Raw genomic sequence first — 25,925 nt, 5'->3', positions numbered from 1 at the left:
CATACTTACTTTTCTTGTTCCAGAAATGCGACATTCCTCGAGCCGCATCTGCAAGGCATAAGGAGACGCGACAGCAGGAGTTCCGACTCTGATCACGATGAACGCTCCACGGAGGACGACGAGAGGTCCTTGCTTCGAAGTTCGCCTCGAACAAGACTGCCTCCGCCCCGCCACCGCCTCCAGACGACGAGCCACCTCCGCTAAAACCTAGGGAATTCTTCGAAAGACTTCAGACACAAGCGATGAGGGAAGCCCAAGATAGAAAGCATAGATCTCGGGACCTATCCCTCAAAGATAATCAACTCTTCAGACCGGTTGATGCTGAAGGGAGTCTTGGAGACAGCCTCAGTCAGGTATTGTATAATATATGTTTTAATACGTTTTCCCCAGTACCAGTTTATTGGTTCGACTGAAGGTGATTCAGAAATTTGAGGTGGCGAACTATACGTATCTTAGGTAAATACATTAATTCAAACATCAGGAACTTCAGCCTTATCAGTACTAGGATACAAGGTTTATAATTATTTCCTTAATAAGTTCAGTTAGAGTACGATCCCTTTGATTCTTTAACAACGGGCAAAGTTCAGGAACTTTTAAATCAGGAAAAGCGAGCTTCTGCCGTACTTCAGTAGTAACCTAATGAACCGTACTGCTTTTCTATTTAGTTTTTAGTTTGCAGACGTTTTCTCAAACCTTCGTCTTATTCGTTTTGCCTGTATTTGCATATCGAATTTCATTAAATAAAGGAACCGAGGTAGTATTTCTGTTGCTACAATATAAAGTAATATAATTTCCTCACTCATTTGTTTCCCTATTTTGAGATGTATGTGGAGGTCTCGAAATGCGTAGTTTCATTCAATATTATTGATATTACTATGCAAATGTGTTCAGAGTGATGTTGTATGAAAGCAATATTTTTCAATAGTTGATACAGAATTGAATTTGTGGTTGTTCGCGGGGCAATTTATATGGGGAGCTCTTCGTTTGATGTGCCTTTATTGACTTCATATCTGCTGTTTTTGCTAGAGTAGGTAATTTAAGCATTTTTGAGCTTAGAGCAAAAATTCACAGCCAACGATAAAAGTCATAACTATGAGAAATGTAAATGTCTTTCTCCAGTGTTACAAACGTGTGTACTCATAAATTAGGAAACAAACATTAAAACGCACATACCATTACACCCTTTGCATTTCGCGCCGTGTTTTCACTCTAAAATGACAATTAGTCGTTGTTCCCCAGCCACAATGTAGACAAACCCTGCCGCTGCACTCAGCCGCACTGCACGGTGACAGGAGTCCACTCGAGATGTAAAACTTCTCAGTCAATTGCGGGCGTTGCTTTGTGAATACTTGAAGCCCCACCAAACACTCGCGATTGTCGCCGGATCTCGTTTAAAATATAGGGTGTAGTGTACAATGCAATGTGCAACGGTTTCGTATTTAATGTAACGGTGATATCAAGCTTTCAACGAAAAAATACTCTTCTCTTACACAATATTACGGAACTATTTACACTTTTAAATGCCCTTGCATATTTTAACCGCAAGTACCGCGCCAAAAAGTCAAGGGATCGCCTGAAAGCATAATATTCATTACACTACACTTACTGGTCCATCGGCCTGACGATTAACCCTCAAATTAGAGCGGGGGCCCAAGTTAACTGCCTTTTGCGGCACATAAATGACATGTGCGACTTAGAAATTTCGGATGGAAATTCGCACCGTACCGTTTACGGTCTGTAATGGTGTTTTTAATTATTTTGCGGGCAATTACTGGGAGCACTTCGGCTTTTGAGGGTTAAATGAACTTTTGGTGTAACCCAAAATTCACTTGCCATATATTCACACATCCTAAAAGAAAACAAATGATGTTGAAAGTCCTCATACATGTTCTTTACTCGCCATTAATTTAATATGAACATCATTGCATCATGCAGTGCTAAGATTATTTTTTTTACGCTTGAATGAGGTATGATTCTAGGAAAAGCTCGTCTATACAAATGAATAGATAACGTAATGAAAAGCTCGTTCTCATTTATCAACATTTAGCGACAGCCAACGAAGTGAGGAGCTCACTGTAATTAAAGTCTATTTTAAATATTCATGCAGTTGAAAAACTAAAAGCATTTAAAAATGTTTTATTTCATGGTTGTGCTCTGTAATAGAAATCAGACTGTCACCTTAAAGCAGTGCTTGACAATTTTGGCTGACGTTAAATAGTCACAATTACTTGATTGCCTATAATTACCGCTAACTAGTAGTAGCTAGTATAACTAGCTGTATGTATTTAATGGCGCGTAAACTTCTTGGCAAGCAATTACTATCATGTTATACGGCAATCACTTTAAAAGCTTTCAAACTACTCAACGAACGTAAAATGTTCACCAACAAGTTTTAATAAACTTAGCATTTGATTCGATTCCTGATTTTCGTTCACTTATTCGAGTTCTCGGCGAAAGTTAGGCGTTTTATACGCGATAATTGCTACCATTGTCAACACGGAACGATTATCGGGTGGCCCGGAACTCGGTGCGCCCCTCGTCCGGGCAGACTTTAATCGTCGCAGATGAAAAAAAATATAAAGCCATCCCTAGTTTAATTTGCATGCGGTGCAGTGGATACCATCGATTTAGTACAACAATAGGGAGGATAGATGCGTCGCTCGTTTCCGCTTTTATTGCATTGTACGTTACGCAGTGACGAAAAGTTTTCGCTGATTATCCGGTTTTATTAAGTGACTTTTTCAATGTAAATTGGAGGGATTGTTTTTGTTGCCTTTACAAATTACTGTAGATCTTTAAAATGCGTTCTTTGTTTGTTTTCATTAAAAAAACAGGTATGTTTACTTACTAATAAATGTAAATAACTTCCTAAACCAATCGAGGATAGTCCCAACAAAATTTTAACGTCCAAAATCTATAATAAACCCCAATCGCATTCATGGCCTAATTGACCGTCCCAAACGATTACGATTTCGAAATATGCAATCAGGGGGCCCCATGGAGGAAACGACGAGGCGTAAGTCGTTCAAGTCAATGGCATGAAACCCCATGAGGCTCCCCTGTCCAGTTTCCGGGACGCTTATTATGGTAATGACACCTCTAGGCCGCGCGGACTTTCACTGCCTAATACATATTTAAGTAAACTGTCTGTGATGTTGTTAGATCGATTTGTGCTTACTACATCATGTATGTATCTTGTTTTTGTTTGTTATGATCAAACATAATATATGAATGTTACCTTTCATATTTCTTTGAATACTGTACTATTTTAGTTTGCCTGCCATCTGCAATTTCGCCTTCCAAAGTAATTGTTCATGGAACTTAATTATCGCTCATAAAACTGTGTCAAGTTTGCGTGTGATGTCAACTTTGTAAGCAAAAAAAACGTAAATAAAGCATTGTGCACATATAATATACGCGGCACATGAATTAGTTCGGCGAAAGCTCAATTACTTACAAAAAGGCTGTTAATTAATAGCGCGAATTCAGCGATGTTTCTGATAATGGGAGAATACGCAGAAAAATGGTTATTACGGCAATCTGATCTGTGCACACGAGCGGGTCTTGGTACTTGGTACTTGGTGATGGGCTCCTTTTTCCGCACGTAGGCTCTAAGTCGGCCCATTGTGCGTCAGGTGTCTTTGGGAGGCTGTCAGTCCAGCCATCCCAACTCCCTCCAGAAGCGCAGAAGTCTCCTGGGACGTTCGCAGGCTTCTGTGACGGAGCTCGGTGAACCGAGGATCCCTGCCCGGCATTCCGCGACCCCCGTGCACTCCAGGAGCACGTGTGCCGCTGATTCTTCATGTTGAAGACAGCCTCTACATAGTGGACTATCTGTAACATTGATGGTGAAAAGGTGTTTATTGAGTGGAATGTGCCCGGTCAGCGAGCCCACCACTATTCGTAAGTCGACCCGCTTTAGCCCAATCAGGCTGCGAGACAGTTTCGGTGAACGGATAGGGACCGCCTCCCTTGACTGTCTGCAGCCGTTAACTGTAGCCCAGCGATCGTTGTGATTGTTAGTAGTCTGTCGCCTTAGCCATGACCTGCACTGGCCAAAGGGCACAGGCAGGTATGGCCGGGGGCCAAGGATCCGCGTGTCCGATCCCCTCCTTGCTAGCTGATCAGCAGCGTCGTTTCCTAGGGATCCGCTGTGGCCTTTTATCCATTGCAGGGTCACCATGTTGCTTGCAGCAATGCGCTCAAGTGCTTGGTGACACTCTTGTATCAGCGACGATGTGATGATGTAGTTGTCCAGTGCCTTCAGAACCGCCATGCTATCGGAGAGAATCCTGATGGCTTGGTCCTGGATCCCTCTTCTTTCTATAGCTCTGGCCGCCTGGGTGATGGCTACACACTCGCACTGGAAGATCGAGTTATCTGCACCCAGAGGTATTGATATGTTGATGTTCAAGTCCATTGAGAATACTCCTGCGCCCGTGCTTGAGTCCGTCTTTGAGCCATCTGTGTAGACGCGTACCTCGTGTATTCCCGAGGAATCTTGTTTGTTTTCTGTAGTTTGTATCGTGTATGCTTTGTTGAAGACATACATCCTAGGTATTCGGTCACATGGTGCATTCAGCATTGGTATGGACTCAAGGCTTTTGTGCCATATGTCACCATGACCTCTAGATTGTGCGCGCCACAGTCCCGAGTGTTGTAGTCTTGTAGCAGCCACCGCTGCCTCTTGTTGTATGAAGAGATCCAGCGGTGGCAGTCCAAGCAGCACTTCCAGAGCCGCTGTTGGTGTTGTTCTCATGCATCCTGTGACAGCACAGCATGCTAGCCTTTGGAAGCTTTGTAGTTTATCCATGGCGGTGGTTAGTTTGGTCCTGGGCCACCATACTACCGCTCCATATGTGATGATTGGCCTTATTACGGCTGTGTACAACCACAGGGTAATCTTGGGTGAAAGGCCCCATCTTTTCCCCATTAGTCTTTTACATTGCCAAAAGGTGATGCAGGCTTTGTTGAGTTTTTGTTCTACATGTTTATTCCATAGCAGTTTGTTATCCAGGGTCACTCCCAGATATTTGACGTCACTGGTCAAACAGAGTTCGGTGTTGAATAGTTTTGGTAGTTTTAGGCTTGGCAGTTTGCGTTTTGTTGGTGAATAGTATGAGTTCCGTCTTCGTTGGATTTACGGAAAGCTCGTGGTCTATGCACCATTTTTCGACTGTCCTTAGAGCAGAGCTCATAAGATTGCACAAAGTACTCTCACATGGTCCGCTGATTAGGACGGTGATGTCGTCCGCGTAGCCCACCGTGAAATGGCGTTGTGCGTTGAGTCTTGTGATGAGCTCGTCGACCACCAGGTTCCACAGAAGCGGCGAAAGGACTCCACCTTGAGGACAGCCTCTCGCCACCATGGCCCTGGTTGTGTCATTTACGGTGAGTTGTATGGCCCTGTTCCTGAGCATGTCATCTATCCATCCGGCTACCGTTGGATCAACGCCATGTCGTACTAGAGCCTTTGCAATGCTAGTAAAGTTGGTTTTGTCAAAGGCTCCCTCAATGTCTATGAAGACTCCCAGGGTCGACTGCTTTGCCGATAAGTCTCTTTCGATCGTGCTGACCACACTGTGTAGTGCCGATTCTGTTGATTTGCCCGCGCTGTAGGCGTGCTGGTTTGGGTGAAGCGGATGTTGTAGTAGCGCGTTTGACCTAATGTCCCTGTCGCAGAGCCTTTCCATCGTCTTCAGAAGGAAGGATGTCAGGCTGATAGGTCTGTAGGACTTTGGTTGTGTGTAGTCACTCTTGCCGGGTTTCGGTATGAATACTACTTTCACTTCTCTCCACTTTTGCGGGGTGTACCGGAAGGCCAGACAGGCTCTGTAGATACCTACCAGATGCTTTATCAGCCCCTCGGCGCTCCATTTCAGCAGACCCGGGAATATTCCATCTAGGCCCGCTGTTTTAAAGGGGAGGAAGGTGTTTATGGCCCATCTGACTTTGTCCTCGTCGACAATTCTTCGGGCGGTGCTCCAGTCCGACGCCTGCGGCACGTGTATCTCCGTTCCCAGCCATCCTTTCTCCGTGGTAATCCTACAGCCCGGGAAGTGGGTTTGGAGTAGAAGTTCGCATGTTTCATCGTCGGTTCTGGTGTATTCACCGTCAGGTTTTTTAAGGGATCCTATATTGCGCTCAGGTTCGCATGATAGGATCTTTTTTACCATGACTGCTTGGTTGTTGCTTGAAATATCTTCGCAGAAACGTCTCCAGGCTTCCGTCTTCCTGAGTCGGATACGCTTCTTTAGACGTCGCTGGGCTTCCTTATAGAGCTCCCAGTCTTCTTGGTATTTGGTGTTCATTGCTCTGTTGAACAGTTGTCTTGTCCTGTGGCGGAGTTTGTCTAGCTCAGGTCCCCACCATTGGTTCGCACCCCTCGGTTTGACCTGGGGTAGTGTTGAAGGACAGGCTTTCTCAAAGCAGTCATTCAAGAGATGCGTTACTTGTTCCACATGCTTCTCGATGTCTGCAGTGGTGCTGTGGTGGATTTCGGCGTCTGCCTCCCTCAGACCTTCCGCGGTTAAGCTTCTGAACTTGTTGCGGTCTATCTTCCGGGGGTTTCGTCTCGGTGTTGCAGGAGCGATGGCCATTTTTAGTTGGTACCGAATCCACCTGTGGTCCGAACAGGTTAGCTCGTCAGACACATGCCAGTTTGAAACGTGCTGAGATATCCGTTCGGTGGCTAGGGTGATGTCGATTATTGTTTGCGCTCTTGAGGTTACAAAGGTCTTCTTTGAGCCCCTGTTGAGGATATTAAGGTTAGTGGAAAAAAAGGTAATTCATGAGTTCCTCACCTCTCGCGTTGGACTTATCCATGCCCCAAATGACGTGGTGCGCGTTGCAGTCCGCTGAGATGATGAGTTCCAGACCTTCTTCTTCGCACCGGGTGATTAGTGCGACCAGCGAAGCCGTCGGTGTGACCTCGTCGCCCGGCAGGTAGGCAGATGCTATTACGACACTCGATAGGCTATTGGATGGGTCTACCAGGAGCCTCACAGCCGTGAGATCCCTGGAACAGAACTCAGTCATGATTATTGCATTGTAATGTTTTGGTATTAGTAGGCAAGTACGTGGGTTACTTACGGTGCTGTTGACAATCAGTTTGTGTCCTGCGTTGGCGAGACCACAAATCCTGCCCTTCCTAATCCACGGCTCTTGGATTAGGGCTATGGTCTCCGTAGAGTCCTCCAGCTGCCTGCACAACATGGCCGATGCAGTCCGGCTGTGCTGGAGGTTGGCCTGAATGGCTTTAATGGGGTTTGGTCGGGGAGCTGTCGGGTCCATCACTACCCAGCAGCATCTCCTCCCTCGCCTCGTTCTCGACGCGCCTCCACCAGTCGACAGCCTCCGGGGTAGATTCCCGGGGCCGGGCCGGCGTGTCTGCAGACATCTCCTGGTCCATGGATGGACCCGGGTGTCGCAGGACGCTGGTAACCGCCTCCACTGGAGCCTCTGTTGCCTCGCCAGGGGCGAGGTTAAGAGGCTCGTCGCTCGGTGCGTTGGTGATGGGCGCCTTTTCCCTCTTGCTGTCGTCCTCTTCCCTTTCGTCTACGAATTTAACGTAGACCGACCCCAGCTTATAACGCAAGCGCCGTTCCTTTTGCTTCAGGACTTCGGCCTCCTGCATGGGTATCCCCAGCAGTAGCCTGATCCCGTCGCATTCGGGCGTACGCTGTGCGTTATATAGACACCAGCTGTTGATGTCGTAGGTGTCGGCGTTGGCTTTGTGTAGACGGATGCGGAGGCGGTCCACGTCGCCGTCGGTGAAGTCGGGGACGTAGACCGCCCCCTTGACACGTTGTGGGATATCCCTTTGCCGACATACGACCAGCTTGGTGCCGGGTATCGGCGAGGGTATCTTATTTGTCGTGCGGCGCAGCCAGTTCAGGGCGAACTCGTCCTCGCACCACATCTTGATGACGCCTTCGCTGAGGAAGGTTCTTCCTCTGAACGCTGGCGTCCGCACTGTGGGGTCGGTGGAGAAGATGGTTGTATCATACTCCTCCATTATTCTCTCCTGAATGAGCTGATACTGCTCTTCAGTGATGGCGCGGTGAGGGTCATACCGCACGGCCACGCAAAGGTCGTTAGACCTCAGCGCGTCGGCGTAGTTGACCGCTCCTGGTCCTAGGGATGACCGGCTTAGTTTGGCGCGCTTGTCTTTCTCTCGCGGCGTCAGAGAGTCGTCGGGTCTAGCCCTCTTACCCCCCTTCGCCGGTCGAGATTCCAGCGCGGCCTCTTCCCGCCTCACCCATCTCGGTCTGCCCCCGCGTTTTCCACGCGGGACTGCTCTCTTTGCAGCTGCTTCATTGCTGGCGGCGCCGCCAGACTCTCCGGGGCGACCGCGAGAAGCCCCCCCGCCTTCCGCGTCACCTGCAGCGGAATTGATTCCCGCGCTGGCAGCGGAACTGGGTCCCGCGCCTTGGTTCGGCTCAGACGTCGGGGCGGCTTTGGCCATTGCTGACCTCGCCGGGGCCGTTGGTCGTGGGACCTCTGGCTGTGCCCTTCTCGCGACCGCCTCTTCAAGCCGGCGCAGCCGCTCAGCGCGCGCTCGTCGTCTACGCTGGCCTCTCGAGAGTTTCTCGAGGCCTTCCCTTCCTGGGGTGCTCGGCGCCTGTGTGGTCTGCCTGGCCAGCGTATCCTTTTGGATTTACCCTTCCTCTCCACCACCTGCCACAGTGCTTCCGCAGGGCGGGTGCAGGGCGGCATGGCAGCTTTGAGGTTGGACAGGTCCAACGGGTCATTGCTGTTTACCTGCGCGCAAGGGAGCGCAGCAGGTTGTCGGTTGTGGGTGTTGGAGGGATGCTCACTGGTTGGCGTCACATCCCTCACCGGCGCGTGTGTCGCTGCCGGCCTGGCTTTTGTTATTGTAGTGTCCCTTTTGGTATCCATGGGATCTTTTAGTTGGTTTCGACCTCGTAGCTTCCCACCCTCCTTGGAGCCCGCAAAAGGGGGCGCTGAGCACCGAGCGTACCCAGACGCCAGGATTACTACGAGGATATAGGTCCCCTCCCATGCAGCAGACGGCGCAGTCCCCCGCCGAGATCGTGGCCGCGATTACCTTCAGGTGGAGGGTAAGAACCACCCGAAGTCGCCGACCTACAACCGCGACGGAACCGCTCGCCTCCACATGTTCAGGAACCTCGCCTGGCAGCCCTCTGACGGGTTGCCGCAGCCGATTGGCCTGGGGTGGCTGGACCCAGGCCTCCCGTTTTGGCAGAAGTCCAGACCAAAGAGGTGTGTTGCTTCCAGACGACATCTGACCCGGCCATCTTTCAGCTCAACCTCCAGGTTTCCTTCGTCCTGCCTTACGGGTCTCCACGCACGGCACAAACACGCGGGAGGATGTTTACCTTACCCGACATCACGGACTGTTGTGATGAACGGGCCCGCGCCAACATATCCTCTTATGAGACGCGGTGCAGGTGGAGGTATTTGTGTGTGAGTGTGAGATGAACTTACATAGACTGCGTACATATATACATAGTGGGTAATATATATCTGCTTCATAAGGTATAAATTACATAAACCTATATATGGTGCGTCCCATTGTGTCAGTCAGCCATCGTAAGTGATGACCGAGTGCCCCAAAGGGACGCGGGCCCTCCTCTTTTATCCGGGCTTGGGACCGGCACCCCAGCCCCCTATGCGCAAGCACAGAGGCGAGCTGTGGAGACAGTCCCCAGTGCGCAAGCACAAAGGGGCTGCGGAGGCAGAGTTACACGAGCGGGTCGCCCCGACTTATTGATTTTAACCTCCCCGGGTGAGTCATCTGCCGTTGCATCCTCCCTCACGCCGCCTCCCCACACTGGACCACAAACACTGTTTGCTCTCATTGATTGAACTTGAAGAAAACTAAAGGCCAACCCTAAGTTTGTTTGCGAAGTAATAACTGTTTTATTCTGACCTCCAGTTTCTTTTTTCACTTGTTCCGTGTTTGGGTGATTTTTTTGCACTGTCTGCATTCGATTGGTGCTCGTTAAAAGTTTGTCACGACGGCGACGGTTTTCTGAAGCAAATGTAAATACAATTTTTAAGTTGGATAAAATGTTGCCTTCAAGTTCTTCTTTTAATGATTCGATTTTAAGCACGAACTTTTGGTACTCCAGAGTAAAGGCTCTAGACACAATTTTTGTTGTTGACAGCATAAATATAACTCCTTGTAAATTTTAAAGAAGCATAAATAAATTGTCCATCACTGCAATCTTCCATGCAAAAATTAATCCAAAATTGTTGACGCACAAAACTCGAGGCATCCAATCCGAAAATTATTAACCGATACTTGAAGGCCAATTAACCCGAACAGAATCGTTATCCCCACAATCAACTGTCTGACTGCCGATACCCCATTACGTATTACGCAAACTTTTTACCTAATTAAAACTTCCCTTAGGAGTGAGGCCGCAGGTGCGCGACGTTTACTCCTAAAACGTTTGGGCCATTTACAATGCCGCAGCACGTGCGACCGCTTCGCACTACAAAACTCGTGTAAAAGTGAACTGTTATGCGACACTAAGAGGAAAGTGCCTTCCTCTATACTTCTATGAGGCGCAGATGCTTTTAAGAGATTGCTATTGCAAAGTGTTTATGTAATAGGTGTTTGAGTAGGTGTGATATCGGGTTTAGTATATTTAACGGATAGTCCGTTAAATGTTGGCACTTTCGTACATCATTTTATTTTATGGGTGATGTTCATTATGACCGTTTAATACCTATCTAAAATTACGTCCTTACTGCACGACTTATTGCCGTATGTTTTTAAATATTTTTTGTCAGTTTTTCATTTCATTGGTTTAGGTAAAACTCTAACTACAAGGCTTCGTATAATTGCGTCTATTAACGCATTTCCCGCTTCTGAAAAAGCACTGCTGTATGTGAGCACTTGTAATACAAGTTTCGTCACTTAAGACGACATAAACGACTTAGTGAACTCATGACCTCTCGATTGCCTCTTAACCAGCTTAGCTCGATCCGACGTTTGGGATGCGTTATGTATACTCTTGTGTAAGAAATTAAGGCTAGGTACAATACTTTTATCGGGGTGGTAAATAATTAGATTCTCATTCATTCATTTTTTTAAATCTCTTTATAGCAACAACAGATAACACTTAAAATGTATCATGCTGATTAATTAATAATTGAAGAATACAAATATGAAATCGTGCATAGTATAATTTTTTCTCTTGTTTCAACTAAACGTGCCTTAACGGAAAATTACACTATCAATTATAATATATGTAGATAGCTACTAAAGATTACCAATATAAATCTTACCAAAACGACATACCTGAACGCTGTTGGTTAAACCGTAAATGTTTCACTTACAAACCAAAGCAACCGCATCACACCGAAGAAATCTAATTGCAAGCCAACTTTCATCATAAATCAAGAGCGTGATATTTGTTACCGTGCCATCTATTGTGCACCAAAATTTAACACCTAACTGCCGACTGGCTCCATTGTCACCTATGATTCATTGCAGTTATTATTGTTACCGATCACCGAATTAATTTCCCGTGTTTTCAGCCAGTAATATGCCCGTTTAAATACCTTGAATCGCTGCGAAATTAATTTTATCACGGCATTTGTTTTGTGCGTTGCGGCGAAAATCTGTGGAATGCTGTTTCATGTAATTATCGAAAATATTTACAGGAACAGATACAATAGATATGTGGAATTTTGTTCGTAAATATTTTGAACAATGCTTGAGGAAACACTTCCGATTTTATCAGTATTTTATTTTATGTTCTTTTAATCATTATTAAATGAAAAAAATAATTTATAAAAGTTATAAAAAAGTAAAATATAATTATTAACCTATTTGCAGAATGCGGTTTCGGGCTTAATTAAAACTTGGATGTTAAAGTTTAAAGGGTGCGTTTGAGGGAGTTTCATGTTTGTTGCAGCTAATATGATACCGTAATTATTTAGTAATAATAGCTTAGGAAGTTTGAAACAAACATAATAACTCAAACCTTCGTGGACCCAAACTTTTTACAAAGTGTTCAGTTAAAAAAGTTTTGATGAATGTCATGAGTGTCAGAATTGAAAAATATTACCAATATTCCTTAATTTATTATTTTCATTTGAATTATTCATTGTGCTTAAAAATGGTAAGCCTTATTTACATTACTAAAAGTCTATTTCTAAATGTAACGCAGTTTTAACTGCATTGAAGAGAAATGTAATGAAACAAAATGTGAGTGACGCTCGACTTTCTAGCGATTACTCCTAGAGGTAACGAGGTGTTTTTCCTTGCAAATTACCTGTTTTTAATGTACACTCTGTGTTAACTGTGTACTGTGGATAGAATATTAACTTTACTGAAATTTTGACCGTCAAAAATGTGGATACATAGCAGACATATTATTGTGAATGGTGATGATGTTTTGGCTCCTAATTATTCATAATGTATTTACTAAGGTGCTCTCTTTTAAACGTTTTTAAGATGACTGGTTCTATTTATCTAGTTTTGCGAGTTTGAATGTACAACAACTTGTAAGTTTTGTTGCAGCTTTTGTTGCTTTTTATCCCATCTTATTGATTTTCTTTAGCATCTCATTGAACAAGAATAATACTAAGGATTTACAATATTTACCCATCGCCACTACCTAAGGTTTCACTGTATTTCAATCGCAAATAAGAGACGTGGACCGGGTTCCGTAATTAGAAGGGTAGTCTTAATAAAGGAGGTAACAATCTTAAGCTATTGAGCAAACGGATCCCTTCGCTTTCAACTAATTACAGATGGATTTAACATACTCGCAAAGCCGTACTGTTCATGTGCTGTTCAATAATTTTATTTAAATGGAGGAGGTTGTAGTGGAAACACGTTAGGAGACACAATACGTTAGCTTCTAAAAAAGTTTTGAATAAGTCCTTTTTACTACTTAATGAATGAGCCCGTGATCGTGTTATTCTGATTTTTATTATTGGAATAGAAATATCTGAAAATCTGAACTTTGTATTCGGCTTATGAGAAGTAGTCAGTAGTAAATAGGGTTCCGTTGGTACCCTTTCTTTGGAACCCTAATGAAACATATGTTACTAAAATGATGTTTACTTAACGCGCTATAGCAACGCAGTGCAGCTTGTTTTAATACACCGCGAATACCATAAAACCCATTAATAGAAACATACCGCAATAACATTCATTATGGGAAGGTGGGGTAAGACGGGGTAGCGAGGTAAGATGGGGACCCTCCAAAAATATATAATACAGTATTAATTGAAAAGTTATTTTGACGCCATCTAGTCGTATTTATCAGTACTTGTTAGAGTCGCAAAAAGTTTGTTCGAAGGAGCGCACGATTCTTCATGGTAAGTACATTTTTAAAATTTGAAGTGGTTTTATCTAATTATTGAAGCATATAAAGTGCATGACTGTTATAATGTATGATAAACATAATGTGTGACATATTTTTTTTGTTAATTTGTATTTATTTTACTATTGTAAACTCATTAATTCATGCCGGTTTCTTTTGATTTATAACCTCTAAAAATTCAATACAACTTTTAAGTCCAGTTTGGGAAAGATGGGACACTTATGTGGGGCAAGACGGGGTAGGTACCCGATCTTATCCGCTGAGTTGTTATTCAGTTTGTATTGAGATTGCATTCAACATTAACTATTTTTTTATAGTACAGTTCCAAAAACAGTAATGTTGTCATTTCCTGATGCTTAAATGGCTACACCGCCGTAAATCATTTAGCAAACTCTCCACCTCCACCAACTGCTTCAACCTCATGTCTCAAGCAGGCAACAGTAAATGATTATATAGATAATGATGCATTCCATCTGGTTAGCCCGAAAAAGTTAATGCCTTATTCGCGATTCGCCGAAAAAAGACCAAGACAAGTTCGAAGAAGGGGAAAAGCAGCTATTATTACTGCTTTTCTATATAAAAAAGAATGAGAGGAAAACTAAAATAGGTAGAAACTAAAACCACATGTAACAAACAAAAAGTAAATGACAAAAGTAAAGCGAAAAGGCACAGAAGAAGAAGATACAGAATGTCTATACTGTCGCGGCTTGTATTCCGATTATCATACTTGTATCACTTATCGTACTTGAGGCAAGTGAGCGCATTGTGTCTGTGCAGGAGTGGAAGACAGCGATGACGAAGCTGAACATATCTGCCCGGTTTGTGAAGATGACGGCGCTTAAATAGTCTATACCCCATCTTACCCCAGGGGTATACCCCATCTTACCCTATAGGTGGGGTAAGATGGGGTGATTCAGTTATTTTTTAAAAGTTTATATTTTTATGAGAAGAACTTATTTTTTTTTGTTTTGACTGATTGTTATTAAAAGAAGAAAGACTGATTATTTAATTAATAAAAGTTCCTACGTTGTGCAATTAAAAAAGATGGGTTTTATTTATGAAATACCTTAAGGTCCCCGTCTTACCCCACCTTCCCCTAAGTCGCTAAAGCGAAATATTTGCAACAGCAATTTCAAATTAAATGCCCGCAATTTTAATTCGAAACTACACACGGACAAATCGTATAAACCCGCAACGAGGGGTTTTGTCTCAATTAACAGACAAACGGACCAAACGATGAATATTTATGCACTAACATAACCACCAATACGTATTTTATATAGTGTTTAATGAGTTTTTATGTGTAACTGTGTACCCAATGATATTTCGCCAACGAATATCGAATGTAATTGCGCATTATGCGAATCGATATTTTATTAATTTATACAAAGGATTGAGAACATATTTTGGTCTAGGTACTTGCTTATTACGTACATACGTACTTGCTTAATTTGTTGGCTTCGATGTACGAGTATATTTATTTGAAATTCGTACTAACTCTCGATCGCACTAAATCGTATTAAAAACACAACATAACGAAGTAACTGCTTCCTTCTATCAATTCAAGACCCCAAGATTAAGAAATGACCACGCTGAAATAAATGTTACTACATAAAAAAATGACGTTTTTCTAAATCATATTATCGCAGCTTAATAACACAGTTATCTTTCTAATGAATTTTAGTCATTTAGTCATTAAGGAAAACATGTTACACCCGTCTGTCTCATATGAAAAACAACTTCCGACTCATCCCCAAACATTTTATATTAAATTGCAAAAATATAAATCCAAAAATATTTTTAATTTGCTCCACCATAAAAGGGACGGGAAACATGACCGCAGGCTACTTGAAATTCATAAAAACATCAGAGGGAAAATTGCGATCTGCCGAGCATATTCCCGAAGATATCATGATAAAATCTTATCTGGGGGTCAACAGCCGGACAAAAAAGGGTAGATACAACTTCAACATATAAACAACGAAGCAAACTCAAGTAAAAGGAGAATGGATGGGTTTGTATGAAATTGCAAGACCTTTGTAGAAAGCCGACGAACTAAACCTTTGCGGGGAAATCGAGTAATAATATTTCCAAGTTTGTGAGCAAAGTGCCTTCTTTCTGTCTGAGGCGAGATTGTTGGGGATATTTGCACCACACTTTTTTGCTAAAGAGACATCTTTACCGTCTCATATTATTTCAGCTTTGCTTTGGTTGTCCAACGTTTAACATAATTTATTTTCAGTAAATCCTTTGTGTTTTTATTAAAATTTTGGCTTGCAAATATGTTTTCCTTGAGATGTATATTTACAGAAACGAGATGTTTCTAGTCCAAACTTCTTCAGATTAAAAAAGTCTTTAAAATCAGAACTATCTATCACACAGTTTACACCGCATGTAGTGTCGTACAATTTATTTATTTATGTATACTTTTATTGCACATATACACACATGACGGACAATATGAGCAATTTACTCCTTCAAATATTTTACAACTAACTTTCTCGCGGAGCGTTTAAATGATGCCATAACCATACAAGAAATTCCATTCTTACTATACAAAGTCGGCGTTACTCGTAGCAAAAGGAATCACCCTTTCGAGAGACACCAACAGAATTGAATTTAATCATTAAAATTACCATAAAGGAATATAATATGAGCCGGGATCCCTACTAACAGTATTATATTAACGGGTATTATTAGCTGCGAATTTAATAGGCTGTGTACATAAGGTACGAAGCCATAAAGCGAGCCGCAGACATGCTTGTACCGTGCGTTGCCTATGATTGAAGAGGGTTCTTGCGGTTGTGGAAGCGAGAGAGCTATACACACGTGTCGTAGCGCTGTCTCACTTCTACATTGACAAATACCCTGCTACGAAAGCTCTTAGTACAGGCACTAAGCTCCCTAAGCCCCCGCACTCGGGAGCTTCACAGAAACTCGTAAAGGGACTCACTAATATTTGCCTGTTATGATTATTTTCACGTACCACAACCTCAATTAGCGGAACATTTTCTCCAACAGTTTTAGTATTAATGTACGTGAATGGAAATGAATGGCAATCGTAATGTATGTTAATGCTGTTATTAAACTCGGATGTGCATATTTGAATACATTTGCTCTGTGAAATATATTATGGTGAATGTTTTTATCAATTTGATTTTATATCGATGTCGCAGATTTTCGAGATTGTATTGATTCGTACTACGATTATGTTATTATTTTACTACGACACAAGTTAACTAGAAATTTTGATGAATTAGATATTATTCAAAAAATATTTCATTTGAGGTTTGATGTTACTACTAGGTGAAGATCGATTACCTACTGGAATTCCTAAATTATCTTATTATCACGAACATGAATAACATTCAAATTATTTTTTATTTCCAGAGTCGAGAGAGTCTGTCATCTGACGGGGAAGGTGCTCGAGGCGACTGCTCCTCGGTTGACTCCTCAGGGTCAGGATCGGAGGAGCAGCCACCATGCGATATCGGACTCCTAGAAAGACTGATCAGAACTCACCCAGTTTGGTTCCTTCCTGGAATACAGAGAGCTGGTGCCTTCCACTTACTTCAGGGGAAAGAAGAAGGGGTGAGTTTGAGAAATAATTGAAATATACCTACGTAATACATAATTCTTAAAAAATATATAAGTACACCGTGATTTTTTAGTCTTACAAAAGCAGCCCAGTTCATGTATCCAATGACTAGAGCACGTTCATGATAAAAAAATAGGTATTTATGAGATTTGAATAAATTTAAAATGCAATTTTTATTCAATATTATGATGCAATTCGTAGTTTTTCAGAAACACAGCTCTGTTGCGAGCGCGGTCCGAGCCTTGTAACAATGGTGAGGAGCGCGGGCGGCGGCGTTTTTATCATTTTTAAGAGTATATTTCAGATTTCTCTTGTTTAATTTTTCTTTGTACTTATTACCTTAGTTGATGATAAAAAAAATCGCTCCTAGGGGTATTTAACGTCGGATACATGAACTGGGCGGCTTTTGTAAGACGATTAAAAAATCACCGTGTATATGGTACCCTTAAATTGCCCTATTACAATTTAACATGCTGCTGCTGACAAGCAAAAAGCATAAACAAAGCGAAGCTGGTATTCTGCAGTGGATGATATATTTCATAAATAGTTCACCGTAGAATCATAATATTCACAAATTTGGATAAGGTACTTAAATGTACTCATAATCACATTTACATTTCCAGAACTTCGTAGTCCGCCAGTCAAGTCAGGCCGACACGATGGCGATCAGCGTCCGCCTGCCCGCAGACAAAGGTCCCTACATAGAACATTACCTCATTCAGGCATCGAGCGGCCGCATCGGACTGGAAACGTCGCACAATCGCTTTGATAACATCCCCGAACTGATTGCACATTATTCTCAGTGCTGGTGAGTGTTAATATTATAAAGAATCGTCTGTGTTGAATCTTAGAGATGAATTTAGTTTCCTTTAAAATGAATCAGATTTTTTCATGTAATTAACTTAATTTTTCCCAATTGTTCTTTCAGTGACGAGCTACCAGTACAGTTGCAATTGCCTCGCCCGCTTCGCGAAGCAAAAAGTCGACATCAGCTTAGTTCATTAGCTTTATTGGGACAAGAATTCTGGGGTTACCCGATGGCGAACCCTAAGAACAATCCCAACAATCTCCTATCTCCTTGTCAGTTAGCCAACGGTGTCGTGCCTATGGCTGTCACACCGTCAGACACGGGGTCTAGTCTTAGCAGCTTTAACGCCAGTAAGTATTTTTTATTTTATTTTAGTCAGCAATTATTGAAAATACATGGGCCAAGTACTTTAAACATACCCTTTTCTAGGTACCCGAACAAACTCCCGTGAACATATTCTCAGCCCCGAGAAAGATCAAAATGTAGTGCTAAAGATGTCACCGATAGAACATTCAGGTTCCCCACCGAATCAAACTCAGAACCTCAGCACGTTTAAAGGCAAAACTGCCCCATCACCGCCCGCCAAACCCAACAGTGCATTTATCAGAGCGCCTAGACCTACCCCACCAAATACTCTGAACCTAATGTCTAGTACTGTAAGTATTCACGATTTCTAAGCTTTAGCTTTAACGGTGTCGTAATCTCGAACGTTATTAATAGATGCTTCACCTGTTTTCAGGCGCATATAACACAACCTCACACATTTCCCACGACCAACACACAACATTCTCCCACCCAAGTAAGCAACGTCAAAACGACGCCACCTCCACCGCCACCGCGATGGGCAAAACCCCCATTTTCCAAGTCATCCTTGTCTCCAAAATCCGAAGCTTTCTGCCCAATTAACAAAGTTTCACAAAATGGAAACATAACAGTCACTACCACAGTTACATTTTGTGTCAATAACACACAAATTCACAACCATCAAATCAATGAGAGCATACAGAGCGACAGATTACAACTAACGCTTGCATCTAATGCCATGAATAACAACAGTAGCGACAGTGTATTCAACGTCGTGGATACGACAAATATTGGTGATTCTAATGGAGAATCCCAGGTGAGGATTATAATATAATGCATGGTTTGTGCACTGTTCTTGCTTTTTTGCACGTGTTTTTTTTTTTGTATATGCTACATTGTGATTGTTTCTAATCTGTTAAAACTTTTTGTTCTATTCTATTTCAAATATGGTACTTACTGACTATACCTTCCTGTTCCTGTGTAGAACATGATGCACCGTATGTCACCAGAGGGGGAGTGCATCAATGCCATGACCGCTAGTTTGCACGGGAGCTTCAAACGTCAAATGTCTGAACAGAATCATGTTGAACCGGGATCACCAGTAGAGCAATCTCAGACAAATACATCAGATTCAGTAGATCCTATTGTTAACAGTCTAACAAAGTCAAGTAGCACATTTGCTCCCAACCAATTGGTTTCGCCGAATGGCACGAACTCTGTTACCAGTGGGATTTTCTCTCCGACAAGTCAAATCAATTCTCCTGTATCTAACGACACGATTTCTTCTAAGAGCGGTGTATTTTCTCCTCTAAGTCAAACTAACAAAAGTGAAATCTTCTCTCCGGTATCTAGAAGTTCTCCGATATCATCGAAAAATGTATTTTCGCCAACTTCTAACCAATCTATTATCTCTCCTATGATGGGTAAAGATAGAGATAAAGTTTTGTCCCCAAATACGAATACAGCAAGTACTACACCGTCTGGTAGATCGCGTAGGAGTAAACACTCCCACCGAAAGGAGTCCAGACATTACCAGGTAGAGTATCCGTTTTCAGAATGCCAACTATTTGACGTGGATCATACAGACAAAACTAATCGCATGTTATTTGTTCAAATAATACCCGTCATTTTAAATTCTTACTTACATAGCATTTTGGCGTGTGTTTGAATTTTAACACTGAATTGTCGCATGTTGATGATTTTTTGCCCATTGATTTTAAATAATTTGTATTGTGTTTCAGGAATCTGATATTTTAGAATCTCCAGGCGTGTACTGTCGAAGCTCATTGGTTGACAAAGTATCAGATTATGAAGATATTTGGGGACCGGAAAGCAATAATAGTTGCTCTACTTTCAAGCCTTTGAAACATGAAAATGAGAATAATATTCACAACGGTTTAATGAAGAGCAAAAGACCGGATCTGTTGCCGGATACTTTGCGTAAGTAGAATTTGTGACGAATACTCATAAAATCAATTTGCTTAAGAAACAAATAATTTTAGAGCATACAAATTCGAGCTTATAATGTTAGTTGAATAAATAGCCAAGCAAACCTATTATTTTATTTTACAGCGAAATTAAATGCAGCTAAAAGTACCCAGTCCATATTGGAAAAGGAAAACATGCACATATTAAACTCAACAGAAAGTCTGAATGACAAGAAAACCTTGTCCGATAGTTCTTTGAAGAAGAGTTTCAAGGATTCGAATGAAATAATAGCCACTACTAATAGTAAGGGGAACGTTGTACCAAAGAGGCCAGATAAACTTAATATTTCATCGAACATGAATAAGAAACTCACTGAGGAGATTGAAGCTGTTATTAAACATAGAGAGAACTACAGCAGTGAAAGTATGGAGACCATGAAATTAGAGGACGATTGTATTCTTACCTCAATGGGAGAAGAATCTGAAAAGGACAATGCTGGCAGCCCTTTCTACGCTGATCCTGTAGATGCCTTAAAGGAAGTAAGTGTTATTAATAAAACTAAGTATATTCCATATTCTGAATGTAAAATATCTTTATTATTTATCTAAGAAATTATTGCTTCTGTCACAGGCTGCCATGCCTCCAGTGCAACGACGCAAACTGCTGAGGGTCGGTGTGAATCTTTCACAACGCTACTCGGAACCACCGAACCAGAATCATCCGTATTACCCTCTTCGTGATATGCATAGTATCGAGGAACTTTCCCGTAAGTATCATATTTATACTTTTTAATACAAAAGATATCGGATAGCCACAACTTCAGGTCACAACGCCAAACCCACGAAGCGCGACGTGTCTCGGGTTCGATCCCCGCATGGGACAAGCATTTGTGTTATCCACGATTGCTTGGATTAATTTAATGTTTGTGAAACCCCTCGCAAGACAAAGATTCAATCAATCAATCAGCCAATCATAGTCCACTGCTGGACATAGGCCTCTCCCAATTTACGCCACAACACCCGGTCCTCCGCCTTCCGCATCCAGTCCCCTCCAGCAACCTTTCTCAGGTCATCGGTCCACCTAAGACAAAGATTAAATTTCTTAATCCGGGAGTCATTTATTTCAACAAAGACAAAGAGATACATATAAGAGATATATGCAGTATTGGCATTCCCTGTTCGAAGATAACCATTTCCTTAATAGAATTTTTATCCACAAAATCATTCTAATCAATCTGATATAAATTTTCAGCTTCATCGCCAAACACATCATCGTCAGTGGATAACCTGATGTCGCTACGTAGCAAGCCGAAGATGAAACCAGTGCAGCCACCGCGAGTCGGCAGCAAGCCACCCACAGGCAAGAACGACCAGACTTGGACCGTTGATTCCAGTTGGGAGTTTATAAGTCAGTGTAATAGATAAAGTAGAATAGTAGAAGCTTGTACCATTTTGCTGTTGCACTCCCAACGAACTCTTGTCAATAACTTACGGGCCCAATGTTATAGATTTGTTGTTAACATTTATATCCTATCTATGTTAATATAAATGTGTTCGATACGTAATTTTGATGCCAAACAACTTTAATAAAAAGGTTAAATTTGTATCAAGTTGATAGAAAAGTACAGATCGATAGGTCCTTAATCTGTAGATTTGGGGGCATAAAAACCAGGCTAGGTTAGAATAGAATTCCTTAATGTCCGATTGGTTTATGGATAACACATTTAATGAGGTCGAGTTTCTTGTTTTTGATGTAGCTATGCACAATTGCACTAAATTATGGGATATTCACTTCAGAATTAAATTGGTGTGTATTCATTTGTTTATTTTTTATAGATAAAAACGACGAGTGTTCAAACAGTGAGAGCGGCACGTTCCCTTCGCTGGCCGAACAGGAATGCCGGCTGAGCGCTGTCGATGACGGGACACAGCACTTGACTGTACATCAAGTTGTGGCTCAAAGGTAGCATGCGCTTATAATAAAAATCTTTATTTACTAAAAATAACACGAACAATTAACAATGATTGTCAATGAAGTAGAGCTGCACTCAAAATTAAATTATTTTTGCTCTGTGGAATAAATATTATTTTGTTCGTGAGAAAACCTTTTTTCCTAGTTTTTTTTTTTCATTTTTTGTTGAAATGGGATTCCAATATCTCGAACACAATTGAATGTTGTTTTTTTTCTTCAGACAATAGCCACCTACGTAACTTATTTTAATCTACTTCAAAAAGCAGGGGTCGTAAGATACGTAAAATCTTAGTTATGAATTATTAAACAGGTTCCCTGACTTGCGGTTGAATTTGGAGCCCACAATGTTACCAGAGGAAGTGCGATCACCGCCGCGAGCTTCGTGTTACGACAATGTTCATGACTTAAGACCTTTGTCCGAACAGGTAAATAAAACTATTCATTTATCATTATCTAATGATGATGATACAACATACAATGATGATAGTTTAGTTAGTGTATAATAAATACACTAACTAAAACAACAGCACCTTAGGTATATGAAATACATCAGTATGTAAGTGATCAAAACTGGCTGGATTGCCCACAAAAAACTGTTTTTGTATCCAAAACAGACCAATTATTTTAAAAAGGTACAGTAGAGTCCACCACAAGTTAAACGAAATCAATACAGCCACATTAAAACCCGTTACAATTTGTCAAACAAAAACTAACATTGACAAAATATTAGGCTGTTATTACTCTTTTATTAAAATAGACCTTATCTAAATGGTTTAAAAACTATAATTGATTGTTCTTAATCTTTTGCAGGCAAGCGACGATGGCACGGTGTTCTCCGAACCATGGGACAGTTCACAATGGGATGGTTTGATACCACCAGCGAATGGTCATCAGCTTTATGACAACGTAAGTTAATAAAAAATAGATAATATATTAAATAATAATAAGGTTGGAATTTCTATGGTTGGAAATTGTAATAGTTTCATAAAAAAATTAAAGTGTGTAATAATAAAAATATTATTCAAAATACAACCTGAAACAAGTTCAAAAGGGTTAAGGGCAAGTGCTTATCGCGTGATAAATTCCTTTGACAGTAATTAGGTGACATTCCGAAGGATTATCCTAATTACGGGGTGATTAGAAAAATGTTGATAAAACAACAACAACTTTTTATGTTGGTTATCGCATTGACAAAGTTTAAAGTCCGAGTAACCAACAAAATTTGTTGAGAGATCTTATCATAATTATCATTTTGAAGATCTGTCAACAGCCATAATAAGAAACTCTAAAAAGAAAAAGATTTTCATAAAGCGAAGAGAGTTACCGACAAAACAAAGATGTTGTTCAAAATATGTGTTTTGTCGAAGAACAACATGAAAAGTAGTCGGTGTTTTAATCAACATTTTACTAATCACCCTGTAATTAGGATAATCCGTTGGAATGTCACCTAATTACTGGCCAAAGGAATGTATGATGTGATAAGCACTTGCACCCTTTTACAGTAGACAATAACAATAACTTGATTAGTTGAGGTTGTATTTTCCATAATATTATCGATAATGTTCGACAATTTTAACTCAAGGACTGGAATGAAGCTATAAACCCGTATAACACCATCTCTTTCTTTCCAAGACAGCATAGTCAGAGTCTATTAATAAAATTCTACACGAATTCTTAATAAAAATAATTAATTATTTCAAATACGTTTTTCTTTCACTTGAGCTGTCAAATAAATTGTTTGAAGTAATTTTTTTCGATTATTATGATAAATTATTATTGTTTATTTCCCGTAGGACGAGCCTTGTGAATGGGAGTCACCGATTCCTAGGAGAGGCCCCGCTGCCGCTACTAGGGCCAAAAGCTTCAGAGACAGATTGGATCCTCTATTAGGTAAACTATTGCTAATTTTTAACACAGAAAACTGTCCGTTAAGCCAATGTACTAAGGTTCAAAATTCATCTCAAGAAAAACGGTTGTTAACTCTTTTCCTTTGTATTTGCCTGTAAAGTTATTGTTGTCAATTTCCTTGTGTTTGTTGGCAAGTTCATTACCCTCTCAGTAATTATGTTTTATTATGGTTGGTTAACAAAGACGTTACGATTTACTTTGTTTATTACACTTTGAGTTTGGCTTACCCAGCAAAGATAACAATATTATAAAGTGCAGTTGAAAACTCTGCTACCGGCAAATCGTTCTCAAACATATTTTCGTGTCTGCTTTCCTATTGGCGTTATTTTCAACACTGTCCGATGTCCCATTAATTTAGAGCTAAGAAAAGTAAAATTTCTATACGAATGAATGTCTCCTCCCATTGAAGATCAGTTAACACGTCAGTGCACGTGTCACATAATTATTTACTCACGTTACTCGGTTCACTCGTAACACTATGTAAATACATTTTAATACGGTACACTACGAGATAATGTCGATGATTATACAGAAAAGGAAGAAACATTTAAATCAAATTCAAACACCACAGACGGGTATCGCGATAAAAACTTATTTTTTGGACATTGAACAAAATTATCATGTTATCAAACAACACAAGTCCCCCATATGTTTAATTTAAAACAATAACTCAGTACTGATTCACGCTCCGTCACTATCACTTGACGCATAATCGCAGATGTTTCGCGCACAATGCAGCACGACATTATAATAATTATTAATCAATTATTAACCATCGGTATCGTATTAATTAATTTAGTAGAGCACACACAATAGGACCGCGACGCACATCTGTTATCTATTACTACACTGGTTCTGTAAATAAATTAATTATGGCTAAAGGGCAAAGGTTTGCGCGTGCCGTGAATTTCTCTCTCGTGCTCGGTGCCCTGTGCTGTGCAGTGACAGTCGCTCTCCAGCCCGCGTTGGAACAGCATTAGACATTTGCCGCTCTCTCTGTGTGAATGAGAAACTACCGTTTTAAGTCATTTGTTCACGCGGGCAAAAACCGCAGGGTTATCAGCCATGAATTGGTTCAAAAAGTGGTTCCAAGGAAAGTGCGAGAAGCAAACTGAAATGAAGCCGAGCACAAGCAAGGCTCAGCCCTGGAAGAACAAGTTGAATTCGTTGAGTGACTTCATACCGCCCGATGAAGATTTCACGGTAGCGGTAGAAGCTTTGGAAGCTCTGGATGTGTATGTGCCAGTGCGTAGTGAAGTGTTCGCGTTTACTACCATCAAGAATTTTAGAGTCGACTCTCTAAATGAGCATGTGTATGAAAGTGACTGGGTGGTTGTCTCTCGAAAGCAGATGATGGAACCCAAGTTCCAAAGACGTCTGAAGAAAGCGGACACTCTGACTGATCTCTGCAGATCAATGGCCGAGAGAAGTGTGAATAGAAGACAAGCTGAAGTAGTTGCGAGACCTCCCAACTGTCATTGCCACGAATTAGATTCATGCAAAAGTGAAAAATCCCAACACACGAGTACTTTTCGAAGGATCTTTAACAATTTCAAAAGGTTTTGCCGACTTATTTACCGTAAAGTTAGAAATTGCAAATTATTTAAGACCGAAGATGTAATCGAAATACCGAAAGCGACCGAAGACCTATTAGGGTCGTTCCACTCCACTAATTCTTATTTATGTAGGTAATAATTAATTTCATTTCAATTAATTTTATGCAATGCTATAATTATCGTCGGAATGAGGTTGCGACAATAAATATATCACTGCACTAATTTAATGGTCACTAATCAAGAGTTAACATTCGTCTAATTCAAAACCAATTAAGTAAATATGAATTACAGCTTATATGCTTTCTGTTAAAGTCATGTCGATAGGTTTCGCCAAAAAAATAATTTGGCACAAGTATATCATTACTGATTACAGGAATCAATTTTATTGTGTGTTTTGTAAGGACAGTTATTGAGTGCTTAGTCATAGAAGCGTTGGCATGGCGATAAGTTCAATGCGAACTTGCAAGCTTATCATGATGCTTAGTTCAATCATGTCCGTCGCTATTGTGGGTCAACAT

General features: G+C 41.3%; 2 protein-coding genes across 14 annotated transcripts in view; both read left to right on the top strand.

The window, feature by feature from the left end:
* LOC113495609 overlaps nt 1–163 on the top strand; it is a 230,738-nt gene extending 230,575 nt beyond the window's left edge. For all 8 annotated transcript variants that reach the window (XM_026874432.1, XM_026874428.1, XM_026874431.1 and 5 more), the window contains one exon: nt 24–163. In XM_026874432.1, the coding sequence (XP_026730233.1) occupies nt 24–92 (69 nt within the window). In that variant the 3' untranslated portion in view covers nt 93–163. The remainder of the gene's footprint in view (nt 1–23) is intronic.
* Nucleotides 164–171: 8 nt separating this feature from the next.
* Nucleotides 172–25,925, top strand: part of LOC113495606 (protein sprint) — a 31,767-nt gene continuing 6,013 nt past the window's right edge. For 2 of the 6 annotated variants that reach the window (XM_026874420.1, XM_026874419.1), the window contains exons 1-15: nt 172–353; nt 16,725–16,925; nt 17,556–17,740; nt 17,861–18,090; nt 18,170–18,396; nt 18,480–18,860; nt 19,029–19,580; nt 19,786–19,984; nt 20,117–20,511; nt 20,603–20,738; nt 21,224–21,379; nt 21,808–21,934; nt 22,254–22,368; nt 22,754–22,849; nt 23,737–23,833. In XM_026874420.1, the coding sequence (XP_026730221.1) occupies nt 243–353; nt 16,725–16,925; nt 17,556–17,740; nt 17,861–18,090; nt 18,170–18,396; nt 18,480–18,860; nt 19,029–19,580; nt 19,786–19,984; nt 20,117–20,511; nt 20,603–20,738; nt 21,224–21,379; nt 21,808–21,934; nt 22,254–22,368; nt 22,754–22,849; nt 23,737–23,833 (3,208 nt within the window). In that variant the 5' untranslated portion in view covers nt 172–242. Of the gene's footprint in view, nt 354–16,724; nt 16,926–17,555; nt 17,741–17,860; nt 18,091–18,169; nt 18,397–18,479; nt 18,861–19,028; nt 19,581–19,785; nt 19,985–20,116; nt 20,512–20,581; nt 20,739–21,223; nt 21,380–21,807; nt 21,935–22,253; nt 22,369–22,753; nt 22,850–23,736; nt 23,834–25,925 lie in introns of all 6 variants that reach the window. The other 4 variants (XM_026874418.1, XM_026874417.1, XM_026874421.1 and 1 more) reach the window with 3 other exon arrangements.

This window comes from Trichoplusia ni, chromosome 7 (genome assembly GCF_003590095.1).
Source record: "Trichoplusia ni isolate ovarian cell line Hi5 chromosome 7, tn1, whole genome shotgun sequence".
NCBI lineage: Eukaryota > Metazoa > Arthropoda > Insecta > Lepidoptera > Noctuidae > Trichoplusia > Trichoplusia ni.
The sequence above is the reverse complement of the archived record's forward strand: the minus strand, read 5'-3'. Positions and strand labels throughout refer to the sequence as shown.